This window comes from Micromys minutus (genome assembly GCF_963924665.1).
Source record: "Micromys minutus genome assembly, chromosome: 2".
NCBI lineage: Eukaryota > Metazoa > Chordata > Mammalia > Rodentia > Muridae > Micromys > Micromys minutus.
The window spans coordinates 42,057,633-42,071,038 of NC_137971.1; the positions used below are offsets into that span (position 1 = coordinate 42,057,633).

Consider the following 13,406-nt stretch of genomic DNA (forward strand, 5'->3'; position numbering starts at 1 on the left):
AAAGGGAACTGGCACACGTATGTAAGCCTGTATGAAAGACAGATTGGAAACCTGCGTGCAGCAGACGGAGCTGGAGGAGCCCTGGCACCTGAACTAAGAAGCCCCCTGTTGAGAGGAGACTTCTTCCGGGAGTGTCTACAGCTCTCTTCAACAAAGCCACCAGGAAGGGACTGTCTTAATTCTGTACCTGCAGCTACTTGGTGACAGCTGACTGAAGAAGGATTCTAAAGACTGGATGTTTTCAGTTTGAGTCTGGTGGTCCCAGGCTCTAAGAGAGCCACACTTGTGTGAGAAGGACACACCGGTTTTCTCCGTAGGCCATGGGTGATGTTGCACTGTCTGTAAATGTTGAATTTGTTTGTGTGTTTGTTTTACAAGTCCAGACATGGTGGTGTGAGCCTGGAAGGCTGAGGCAGGAGGATCACAAGTTTGAGGTTGGCTTGATCTACATAGTGAGTTCTAGGCCAATTAGGACTTCATGGTGAGATCCTGTCTTGAATGTTTTTGACAAAATCAAATGGGATTGCAGCCACCTCTGTGCACTTAGTGGGGAAAGCATTTAAATAAACACAAAGTATGGAGGCCAGGGTGGGGATAGATATTTGGTATTGTAGGGTCAGCACACTTTTTTTTTTCTTCCTGTAAAGATAGGGTTTCGGTTTTCTGGAGAACTGTCTGTTGTCACTATTCAGTTCTGGTGAAGAAGGTGTAAAAGAAACTTCAGACAGATAAGTATTAATTTTTGTTTTCAACTGCTAAATGTGTGTAACCACCTTGGCCTAACCCTTAGCCTCAGTGTCGCTTGCCAACCTCTGCTAGAAATCCACAGGTTGGAAATTGCCATGGCAATTTCAGGGGTGTATAAAAACAAGAAACGGGCTATTTCGTGAAGGCTAGCATATACTTGCATTTAATTTTAAACTTCTTAAAGCAGTGCATCTGAGTGTTAAATTTGGATGATTCGATGTTACCCAACAATTTCTGAGTGGGCCACCTGGGAGTCGGCACACGAAGTGTAAAGGTTGGAGCCTGTTCTGTGGCCTGAAGCAGAGTTCATTTTAAGTTTCACAATATGCAGCTCTTCAACCATCATTAGGGACTGATGTTGTAAAAGAGCAACTTACATACAGATATATAAAATGAAGCTTACATGGGTTAGAAAGCCCAGGTTCCTTTTGAAAACCTGAAAGATGATTAATGTGGACAGGAAGGAAGCAGATGCCTTAGCTGATGAAGACTTTCTACCTGTCCTATTCAGGCTCAGCATTTCATAGAGTTCCAGAGAGCCACATTCATAGGACAAGGCAAGGCCTGTGCATCGTAAATCTAGAGCAAGCTCTACAGGGAAATTCAGTCTACAGAACTGTATGTATGTCTGTCAAACAACAGAATTAGGCTTTGCATTTGGTAAACACCAGTCTAAGGAACCAAGTCCCACTGCACCAAGGATTAGTGTAATAGTAAAACAGAAGGTCCTATTGTCTTGCTAAGGTTCAACTAAAATCATTGAGGCACATAATTGGCAAAATAGGAAAATACACAACATTTCGTAAAATATGTTAACAGTAACAAATTCTCTTCCCACCCCCCACCCCTCGGAAATTTCCAATGGCACCAGGTGGTGCAAAGTGGAAATGTCACCATCTCTGTCACTTCCTGGTAGATATGTCCCAGCAAAGTCACGAGGCAGAGATAGAATCCTCTTCCAGCAGGTCAGCTATGGCTTTTCTTTCAGCTTCATGTCAATGCTGGATTGAGGGGGAAGGGAGAGAAAACACACCAATGAGAAACATTTGATTCAGGTGTCACTTGTATCTTTCTTCAAACAAGTTAAAGAAATTGCCTAAGCTTTTTATGCTAGAAAACAATCTGCCAGTTGTTTGGTTTCCCTAGAAAGTATTGACTCTGGAGCCTGAAGGGATCACTTGCACAGTTAGGATCACTGGCTGCTCTTCCAGAGGACCTGGGTTCAATTCCCAGAACCCACATGGCAATTTAAAACTGTTTATAACTCAGGTACTTTGACACCCTCTGTTAGCCTCTATGCAAGCAAAATACCCATACACATATAAATAAATAGGTAAATAAATAAATATTTTAAAAGTAAAAATATTGGCTCTGTTACATTTTACAAAATTGTTTATGGAAGCATTTTATACCTTTTCAAAAGGACCCAGGAATGAAAGGCTCATGTTAAGCCTCAAACCAAAAGTGAAATCAGATAAAGAATGTCACTATGTCTTCCTATTTTGAGTGACCATTTGTCTTTCGTATGATGGTCTTATGATAGTGATAGCTTGGTGTCCACCTGGCTGAGGAGATGGTGCGGCATATTTCTGGGTGTGTCTGTGAATATGTCTGCCATGGAGTCTGGGCTGGGTGGTGAAGATCCGTCTTGAATGAGTGTCAGTGTCTACCAGACTGGGTGCTGGATGGAATGAGAGGTGGTAGAAGCCAGACAGAGACTGCTGTCCGCTCACACTGACCCTTCCTGACCAGAAGTCTTTTCTCCAGCAGGCCCTTGTGGACCTCAGACTCCAGGTTCTTTTGCCTTTGAATGAGGGTTCATGCCAGAAGCTATGTAGGGAGCCTTTATCCCTGAACTGGGTCTGCAGACTGTCTCTAAGTCTAAGCAGCAACTTGCTTTCTTAGCTTGCTTAGCTCCTCCCTAACATGGAAGAAACATCGTCTTGGGTACAGTCACAGATACGCAGGAAGAGAACGAGAGCCAGTGAACAGTCAGAGAGAGGACTTTAGTCATGATACAAAGTAATGTGAAAGCAACATGACAGGAAGTCTGGACTTCTCTGCCCTTTTGACACATCAGTCCTCCTGGGGTGGACTTTCCTGTGGCCTATGCAGAAACAGGTCCCTTCTAGTAACTCTGCAGACAAAGCCACATGAACCTAGAGCACTTGTTGGTCTAGGGCACACAAGTGAAGTGTTTTTCTTTTGGAATTCCCTCAGTAACTTCAGCAGTGTGTACCTGTGCTCACTTGACCACATGACCCACATCCTACAAGTTCCTATTTCTGGAATGTACCCACAGAGATAGGTTGGCACAGTGAAGGAGTAGATAGATCTGCCTTGGCAAGAATGTAAATTTGAAGAGGCTGCTGTGATATATGAGGGGCAGCTCAAAGGGGACCAAACACTGGGGTAACTTATTTATTTCTTATGCCATCAAGGACCTGACTTACTATCGGCTGGGCAGCATCTTCTTTTATCTACTGGACTTCCATATCTCTTTCTGACATACTTCTACATAGCAGGACATTTAAGAAATGTGTTTGCTTCTAAGATGCTCTACGATATACTCAGAAGTCAGTGCTAGGTCTGAGTTAGTAACTGCAATCTAGACATGATGTGTATCCAACACACCAGAATACACATCTTAACACTTTTTTTTTTGTTCTGACTCCTTTGTAAAACATTTTGGGGTTTAAATCATTGCTTATTTTTGTAACCAAATAGCTGAAAGACTGAAACCTGTTTACCCAGAGTATACAAGAGCAACCGTAGACAACTTCCTGAGAGGCTGGTACAGGAAACCACTCTGCAGATTGCTTTTAAGACAACAGTTACCTTGTTAATTCACCTTCATCACACAGAACCATTGACCATCTCATTTAAGAATACATTACAAATGGAGATAGTCCTGCTTCAACTGTGTGGTATGGATGAATAAAACCCAACCCTAAAGCAAGGGTGAAAAGCACTCAAGGTTATTCCCTAACAGTGGCTTTTAAGAATGTCACCGATGGCAACGCTTGACCAGAACTGAATGTAGATGGGGGATTGATTTCCCCTGCCTGGGAAGATGAGCTTAGCTGTCCATAACTGATTGGGCCCTGGGCAGAGTGACTTACCACTCAGTGAAAGGCTGGATTCACTTCTTACATGCACTAAATGAGGTTCCTTACAAGGCAAGGGGCAGTTTAATGGCAGTTTTTAAAAAACGCTTGTGTTTTATGGAGGAGGAGTGGCAAGGTAGGCATAATGTTCCTTCTCTCTGTAGGGAACGGGAGGCCACAACAAGACCCTTACATCTCCCTTCATTCTTAGCTGGAAAGAGCCTCCTTGAAAGGCCTGTGCATTTGCAGTTCATCCCCACAGTCCTAGCTACAGGTATAAAATGCTTCCAGGTAGGGAGGATTCTTCCACCCCCCCAGAAGCCTGGAGAAGGTGAACAAATTAAAGCAAACATGCAGGCAAAGCAATACAGGTCTGGAGGTCAAGGGAAAGAAGAAAGTCTTGCCCACTTTATTTCCCTGTCTGGGATCTCCTCCTGCCCCTTAGGCAGATCATATGCCTGGTAGGTGCTCAGGAAAGACAAGGAAAACAAAAAGGAAAACTTCTAGAGGACATGTTCTTCTAAGGATGGGAAGTAACATCGGCAATTCACAGCATGACTCCCTTCCTCCCACCCAGCCCTGGAAGGAACCCATACAGAAATAGATGCATTGCCCTGTACACCAACCCAAAGCCCTCTCACCAACAGGGACAGACAAACAAAGCAGGCAGAGGAATGGGTAAGCCCCAAGGTGTAGTAGCAATAGGGCAAGCTGAACTGTGGGGATTGTTTGTGTTTAAGGGACATTGCTTCTAAAACACTCTGTATTTGGAAGATAGAGTATGGTGCAGTAAGAAACTGAAATATGTTTGCTTTGCAAAAACATCTTTGCTCGAAGCAACTGGTGCTGTCATCTCAAGAAGTTTGGACAAGAGTGACCTTTAGGAAAAAAATTACATGACTCAGAACGTCCCCTTACAACATTCATCCTGCCCTTTGTTCCTTTTTTAAAGCTGGGACTCAGTGTTTTGTTCCTAAACATCCTTTAAGCTGTAAGGTCAGCAAGGAAGCTGCAGACACTATAGATTTTCCAACTTCTCTTTGGACCTGGAGGAGAGTGTGACAAGGGAAATGTTTGAGCTGATCTTTGGTTGTTTTTCTTAGTTCCTGGCAACAAGGATGATCCCAATTCAAGCCAAATTAGGATCTGCTTGCTGGGCATCCAAATGGACATAGTGAGTCTCTTGAGGACAGTTTCTGTCCTTTGTTAGATGAGAAACAGTGACCCTCTCCACACCGTCTACCCCTCCGATTTGAAAGTCAACAACTCTGGATCTTCAAGGTCAAGATTAAAACCACACCTCACCCCCTGAACCCCTTTTTAATGGCTGCAAAACATTGGCTAGTCACATGGTTTATCCACAGTTCCTTTTTTCTTCTGTGAAATGTACCCCATAAGCTTATTCCAGAATGAATATCAGGTACTGAGTATGACTTCTTACAGAGTCTGACACAGGCTAAGAACTCTATGCATGCTCAATTTCCATATTTTACAGGACAGCAATGTCCAACTATATAACTCCAGAAGTCCCAGGCAGGCTCAACTGCCTCTTAGAATTTGCAAAGCAAAGATATTTCTCTGCTAGTCACCAAACTATTAAATTCACATGGAAAGTCTAGCTTTCCCTAACTATGATGGATGATGTAATTCTGAAATCTGGCTTGCTTTTCTTTTGCCCCAGTGTTCGTAAGCCAGCCCGAAGATTCTTTTGCTCATTTTTTGAGTGAGAAAGTGGACATTAGGTAAAGCATTCGGTTGTCCTTTGTGGTAATCACTAAGACAACAGTAGCTGGCAAATGTTTCTGTCACTTGGTCATTTCAGGATCAGAGCTCATGAAAGCTGAACATCTCGTCAAGTTTACCCAATCCTGGATGCATCAGTTTCCTTTGAGCCCCATACAATACTACATGTAAGCACATAGCTATTATTGATGGCGAGTCTTACTCTTTCTCCATTGAAGTCATTTCTGGATCATTGTAAAGGCAGCTAGTTCTGAGTGCAGGGGAGAACAAACAAACAAACAAACAAACAGGAAGTAGTTAACATTTTCTCATTGTTACTGTCATGCCAGCATCTTTGGCTGGAGCATTTGAAACTGTTCAATCTGGTACCATTTGTTATTCCTACAACCCCAACTCTATACCAGAACAATGATGCTACTAACATATGATGCTATTTTAGCATCAGGTCTGAGATATAGACATTAACTGAGGTATAGAAATTTCAAGATCAATAAATAATAATAATAATAATAATAATAATAATAATAATAATAATAATAATAAACTTCAAATACCTCCAGTGGTTATCTGTCCAAGCCACATTTTCTTACTTTTAAAATCTGTTCTTATGCAGTGAGGATAAATATTGGAAAATAATTACATAGCTCAAATAATAATATTTTAGACATGAAGGAAAACCTTTAGACATCTGAATTTTGTCTGGACACCACACAGTCACAACAATGAGGATTTTTCACGGTATAGAGAGAAAGACTGCTCAGGTCGGCTCTGCTCGATGTCAGCGCAGGAGGGGACAGGGCACTCACCAACATTGGAGGCTGGTGGGAGGCTGGCATTGCTCAGGGGCAATTATGAGTTCTAATACCACCTAAGCAAGACAGGTCCAGGCAGAGAAGGGTAGCTATCTCAAACAGTGAGATTAAAGTTTTTAACAGTGCATATGTCTTCGTGTAACATAGCTTTCATAATACCCATAACATCGGTGTGATAATTGTGCTTCCAGATTTAAAATTCACTTTATATCAATTCCTAATAGTTAGTATATTTCAGCTTTTACTTTTTTCCTCCTCTGACAAGTCCCTTTCTCCCTCTGGGGGAAAATGATTTAAAAGAGTCTATGGTTCCTTTAAACTCACTTTTAAAAAAGATTTAAAATGACTGTTTTGCATGCACGGATGTATGGATGTGCATGGCATGTGTGCCTGGTGCCTGCAGAGGTCACAAGATGGAGTTGAATACCACTGAGCTGCCATACGGTTTGGGGCATACCGGATCCTCCTAAACCAGGTCCTCCCCAAGTGCAGCAAGTGCTCTTAGCTGCTGAGCCACAAGAACTAATTATTTTTAAATGCAAGAGTTTCTTTTTCGCTGAGTCTAACTGAACAAGCTAATTTATCCATTGTCATGAGGGTTTACTACTAATTCAGTATTTTCCTGAGAACATCAGGTGGCTGTTTCCCTTGCTAGTCATTATACCCCCCTCCCTTCACTTCCCCACTCTGCTTGTGGTCTGGTATTTTTACGGAGAAAATTTGGCAAGCCTAGACAGCAAGGGCAGCTTGCTTGCAAAAGCCAGTGAAGTTGAAGCAGAATCAAGAAAGGGAAACCTTCCAAGCCAGGGCTTTCTGCTGTTTAACTTTAGGTGATCTCTCCAAAGAGAACAGCAATTTGATGGTGTTTAATGCTACCACTGAAAGGGCAGCAGATGGATTCTTCCTCATTTCCAAACTAAGAATGGGTTTGCATACAGCACAGACCCTTCAAAAGTACTTCCTACCTCTGCGTGGACATAAGGTTAGAAAGAAAGCTGTTTGCTAGAACCAGTTCTACGGAGGTCAAGAGGGGGTGCCGAGGCAACTTGATGGGAGAGAAGTGTTGAACCACATGTACCAGCATGACGGGGAGGAAGAGGATGTAAAATGCTGTAGGGATGGGAGAAAGCAATGGCTATGGAGGTTCTGTTCTTTGATATTTACTATCTGACTCAGGTAGGAGAAGTCCAGAGTTTTCTAACAATGGCTAAATGGGTTGTTGACTTGAACATTGTTTTTATTGAAAAAATTAACAATATAAGAAACTTTTAAAAAGAAGTTTAGCGTATTCAATATGGCAGGCTTTCCAGATAGCAGTTGTATATATTTAATAAGGTCAGGAGATTTCTTGGTGGCCTTGGAAATGAACAAAGAGCATGACCTGGGGCTCTGTCCAGTTAGCTCAGCCCAGACATTCTAGGGCTGTCTCTCAGCACCACAGGGCAGAAGTTAACCTGTAGATTTATGCCCTGTATCGATACAACCATCTTTGTCGGGTGGAAAGATAACTTGATGTTAGATTATTGCCCCACTGAATATTAACCAACCTGATATATAACCCAAGTATCTTAACTGAACAGCCTTTTGTAAATTCCATATATCTAAACTTTGCAATTTTACTTTTCGTAGATTCAGTGACAAGCAGTCAAACGTGCTCTGAAAATAGTAAATGGAAAACTAGAGAAATAAATTCCTCGTGAGTCTTAAGTAACTCTTGGCATAGTGTGTAACTCATTGTAAATCACAGGTATGTCGGTACAGGAAAACAGTCCGGGGCTGGAACCCTGTGTGGTCTCTGGTATCCATGTGATACCTTGGAATAAGGCAAGAAGAGGCAGCTACAGGTATGCAGCTTAAATTTTCCTCAAGTCCATGGGAACTCTTTACTAGTTCCCTTACTTAATAATTTAGCCAATGACATCATTTGGCATGTGTTCATTTTATGTTTTCAGACATATCTTTGCCTTTTTCCAGGACCTTGCTTCAGCAAGACTGAGCAATGTCAAGCCCTAATGAAAACAGCATTATTAAAAAAAATAACAACAATAACAAAAACTAAACACCGTTTTCATTGGTTTTGCTATTATTTTATGTATGTGGATGCTTTGTTTGCACACGTGTCTGTGCACCGTGTATATGTATATGTAGTACTTGCAGAAGCCAGAAGAGGACTTAGTATCCCTGAGACCCGGAGTTCCAGACAGTGGTGAGCCTCATGTGGGAACAGAACCCTGGTCCTAAGTAAGAACAGTCAATGCTGATAGCAGTTGAGCCCTTTCTCTAGCCTCAAAGTGTTATTTAAATCTTGGAAGACTGTAAAACAAATTCTACACAAATCTTTCCAACTTTTCCTTTGCTGCTGTTTCTCCTCATGATCTGGACTGGTGGAGCTCTGTTGCCTAGAAGACAGTTCACTTAAATCATATGTTTAAAAGTCATATAGGCACAATACTAATACCCTCTGTAACAATGTCTGTAACATGTGGAATTCTGCTTATATCCAGAACTCCAGATACATTAAAAATTATATTAAACAGTGACAAATGCTTTCCTCAAGGTAAGCGGCATTGTGGGAAAATGGCTTATAATGAAAACATCAATGATTACATTGGCCACGGGAATAAAGGGAATTTTCAAGATGCAGCATTATTATCCGGGCCCAACAGGAAAACATCAGACATGCAGATCCTCCCAGTCATTCCCGAGACACAAGGCAACATCACACCAGCCGCAAAAGGAGAACCCAAGTCTTACTTAGCCGCTTCGGATGCTTCCCTCAGCTCTTCATCCAGTCTGCACGAGCCAAAATTATCGGTGGAGGAAAGGAAGAAACGCACACACAAACAAACAAACAAAAGCAAGCAGAGCATGAGCAAAGCAGAGGCAAACGTGAGTGGTGCGTCGTGGGCTTTTTTCACACTTGGATAAGCAGGATGCTATTCCTTCCCGATGGGCAGTCGTGTATGTTTACTTTGAGAATCCCTTCGTAAAGGTGATATAGATGTTGCAAGGGGTTGAGCAACATGCTGGCTAAATAAAGATCAGAACATTCACATCAGTGTGCTGGGTATAGTTCAAGTTAGCTTGCAGCCTGGGCCAAGTCAGGGGTGTAACTGGTTTAGTGGGTTTCAGCTGCAAATCGGGTTGACCTCAACAGCTTTACACACAGGACAAAGACTCTGAAGGGGACACAAAGGACTGATAAACAGACTCTTCCTCTGGCAGCATGTTGAGGTCACCCACAAAAAAACAGACTGGAGAACACAGACAGGGGGCCCAGCATGAATACAGATCTCCAGAGTTTTACCTCACACTTCTCTTAAAAGATTTCTCTTCATCGTACCTTACAAGATAAGAAACGGACGGCATGAGAACAGTGCGGAACGGTGGGACAATGACAGATAAACGCTTACAACAGTCAGAACTCGAGAGGAAACGCTTACCCAGACAATGACTGGCTAGAGAGAAAACTTGTTTGTGTCAGGCACAATTGTCCATTTACAGTTCATAAATATGCAGTCGATACTCAAATTTTCTCAATGTTTTCTTTTTGGAAAACAGCCAGTGTCCACTCCCTTAGTATGAGAGCATGTTCCTGTCACCTTTTGTAAAGGAACAGCAGAGCAGTACAGGAGTTGGTCTACAAATGAGAACTGGAGACGGCAGCTCGCCAGGCACCTTTAAGGGAGCCCCTCAGAGAGGATCAGATCTGATTTTTGTCCTCGGACAGAAGCCAGAAGTATCTGTAGTTTTGTCCTGGCTGGAGGCTAGAAATGCAAGTGTGTTTGGGGCACATTGTCCCAGTCTGCTTTCTTGTTATCTTTTTTCTTTTGTTTTCATTCATTTACAAAAGAATGCTCTTGTCTGGAAGCTATATAGGAGGCTGTGACAGAAACTGGGGCACATGAATACATGATTCGTGGGACAACTGGGCTGATCAGATCCCCTGCTATCCCCACCCAGTCCCATGTCTTAACCTAGAAAAGACATACTAACCCCTAGATAGGGACATTTGATGGCTTCCTTTCCTTGGGGCTTACTCTTCCTATACAGGAACTCTGTTGGTATCCAGTCTATTAACTAAACTCCATTCTAAAATTCCTCCTCCCCATTGTCTGTGAAAGTCATTCTTTGAGACTGTGGGATAAAAGACCCAGAAGCCACTGGCCTGGCATGACTTTTGGCTATTAATTTTTCAGGACCCCTAGACACCATCCCAGCAGCAGCTGATTGCCTGAAGCTTCCATTGCTCCCAGGAACCCCCACTTAATCCATATCACCATTAATTTTTAAAGGAACAGTGGGTTTGGGAGACAGGATCCAGCTTATGGCACACAGGCCAGAGCTTGGGGGGGCACTGGTTGTGAGACTTCAGTGAAGTTCCTGAGGACTGAAGCCCTCGTTAGGAGCTCATAAGTACCGCTTGGCTAAGCTGAGTCACCTGACTCCAGTAAGTCTCTCAGTAGCCAGTGTTAGGGCCTGATTTGGCTGATGGAGGGAAACCAAATACATCAATTTGTGAGCTATTGGGCTTAGGGTGACACATGAAGAAAGATGAAGACCCTACTACAAAAGCATGTGGACATCGAATGACAGGCTAATTTGGATTTGAACTCTGGTCCCGTCCCTACCTGGTCCCTCCTCCTACTTCCATAAGTAACTTCTTACTAACCTACCTACCTGTCATCTGTGCAATGGGGCTTAATTGAGTTAAGTGAGCTACGCAAACACATCTCTTCTTTGGCCCAGGATAAATGGTATCAGTAAATGAGAGGACCCCAGCTCCTGTGCCTGTGCTACTGAGAGGTTCTGGAGGCTACATCAGAAGGTTCACTTTGGTACCTATTTTCTGGAGGGAGATACAGAACACTTGTCTTTTTCTTAGAGCCCATGATCAAGTCCTTTTCCAGTCCAATGAAACAGGAACAGGTTAATCAGACACATCAAGAGACAAAAGCTGAACAGGACTCACAGAGAATTAATGGTTCTTTGCAACAATGTATCAGATAGAAATGTCCATTCTTGAACATAGCTGTCTTCATATTTCAGTTCCAAATACTTTGAGTTGGCTTTTATTACTACTTTAAGACATAAGCTTCACACCCACAGTATATGTGCTTTCTACCCATTGGCTGCCTCCTTGCCTGGTCCTAAGCAAGGAAACTATTTCTCACCACCCACCCACTCCCCACCAAGGCTCTCTATCTAATCTTCTATCTAAAGGCATTCCTGAGGACAAGGTGGAGACGGGGAGGGATTTGAAGAAAATAGTCTTTTATTTGTATCTATTTTCTAGGGTCATGTAGACAAATTACTTAAGGAAAAAAATCCAAATTATGGGAAGACCTTAATGTAAAGCATAGTGTAATAAGTATAAATGTTCTAGTTAATACTAATGATATGTCCAGGGTGGAAACAAATTTCAAAGTAAAAATGTCAATAGTTAATCTTGGTTGGAAAAATATGATCAAGTATATTGTATGAAATAAAAAATTTAAAAACTCAATAATTAATCATTACAAGTCATGTGAAAGAGGATCTGAAAGAATAACAATGTCTCCTTTAGAAATAAGATGCCATTTCCCATCATTCTAGAAGAGACTGTTTTCCCACCCCCTTCTCTGGTGTATGTTCTTTCTTATCAGCATCCAAAGCCCTCATACTTACTTGACGATGCTCTCTGGAATGTGGATGCAGTCCATGGGAATCAGCCCACTGAGCTCAGATAAACTAGTCACATATTTAATTTTACTGCTGAATTTTGAGCTGGAAGAAAAGGAGAAGACTTACTTCATCAGTCACTATACTTCCCCCTAAAGCCATCGTCTCTCCCGAAAGCCTTCTTGAAGTTCTTTTCTACATTACTGTCTGTGGGGATGGACAAAGCCTGGGCTTTCAGATGCGCTAAACTGCACTCTGACCTATTCCCATACTCTGGGATCCCAATATGAACAAGCTTGACCCAGCATGTTTGCTGAACAGAAAGGATAACAATATCTCAGCCACTGTTATGGGCCCAGCACTGTTTACAACTGTTTTGTAGTAATTTTCATTTCTCAGAAGTTCATACAGAAGTATCACATCTCCATCATGCCTCTAACCCTTCTCTCCCCCTCCCAAATTAATTTCTTCCTTATTATTGTTATATGCCATGCATAACACATACAAACACACATATACACACACATACATGCATACATACATATATGCATACATGTCAATTAGAAATACTAGGAATTGCCATTTTTTTAATCAACAAATGGTGCATGTGTGTGTGTGTGCATGTATACATGTGAGCATGTGTGTACTTCATGCATACAGCAGGTGCTCTAACATACTGAGTGCTTTGTGGAACAGCTAAGTTGTACTAGGTAATATATGGCACCTTTTATTTAGCCTTTTTTTTTGTGAGGACATTTTGTGCCTACCTTCTTAGAAAACTGAAAGCATAAAACATGTTTATTAATGCTAGCCACCATTAAGTTGTACAAGCGCTCCCTTGAACATCTTCATTTTCTAGCTGAAATTGTGCACTCTTCGAGTATCTTACAGCACTGGCGCTTTGTCTACCAATCTACTGTCTACTTCTGTAAGTACCACGCTCTCAGACTCTGCAGACTCCTCCCCTCTGTCACCATGGTAGACTGCTTCCAGAGACTGCCACCCAGTCCGGAATGTCCCAGGCCCAATGACATTAAAGTCTGTTTATAAAATACTGTAGAATTTACACATGAATTATGTACACGTACTCAAAATTCTCTCTGAAAACAACTAAAAAATCCCAACTCAAAAAACCTGTATATGTCCAGAGATGCTTAATATTTTCCATAGTGATTTATAGGTCATAGGAAAAGTTTTATTTATTTTATAATAGTTAATATCTCCTTTAAAAATAAGATGCCATTTCCCATCATTCTAGAAGGGACCACTTTCCCATCCCCCAATCAGTGATTGACTGGATCTGCACTTGCAGACCACAGATAACGAGGGTGGGCTC

At 42.1% G+C, this 13,406-nt stretch overlaps 1 protein-coding gene across 1 annotated transcript in view; it reads right to left on the minus strand.

Moving 5' to 3' along the window:
• Positions 1-1,717: 1,717 nt before the first annotated feature.
• The window catches only part of PRUNE2 (prune homolog 2 with BCH domain), a gene marked incomplete at both ends in the record, with an annotated part of 232,247 nt that continues 220,558 nt past the window's right edge, over positions 1,718-13,406 (minus strand). The window contains 5 exons of the mRNA XM_080911149.1: positions 1,718-1,748; positions 5,800-5,847; positions 9,164-9,202; positions 9,717-9,752; positions 12,077-12,175. Coding sequence (XP_080767275.1) covers positions 1,718-1,748; positions 5,800-5,847; positions 9,164-9,202; positions 9,717-9,752; positions 12,077-12,175 — 253 coding nt within the window. The remainder of the gene's footprint in view (positions 1,749-5,799; positions 5,848-9,163; positions 9,203-9,716; positions 9,753-12,076; positions 12,176-13,406) is intronic.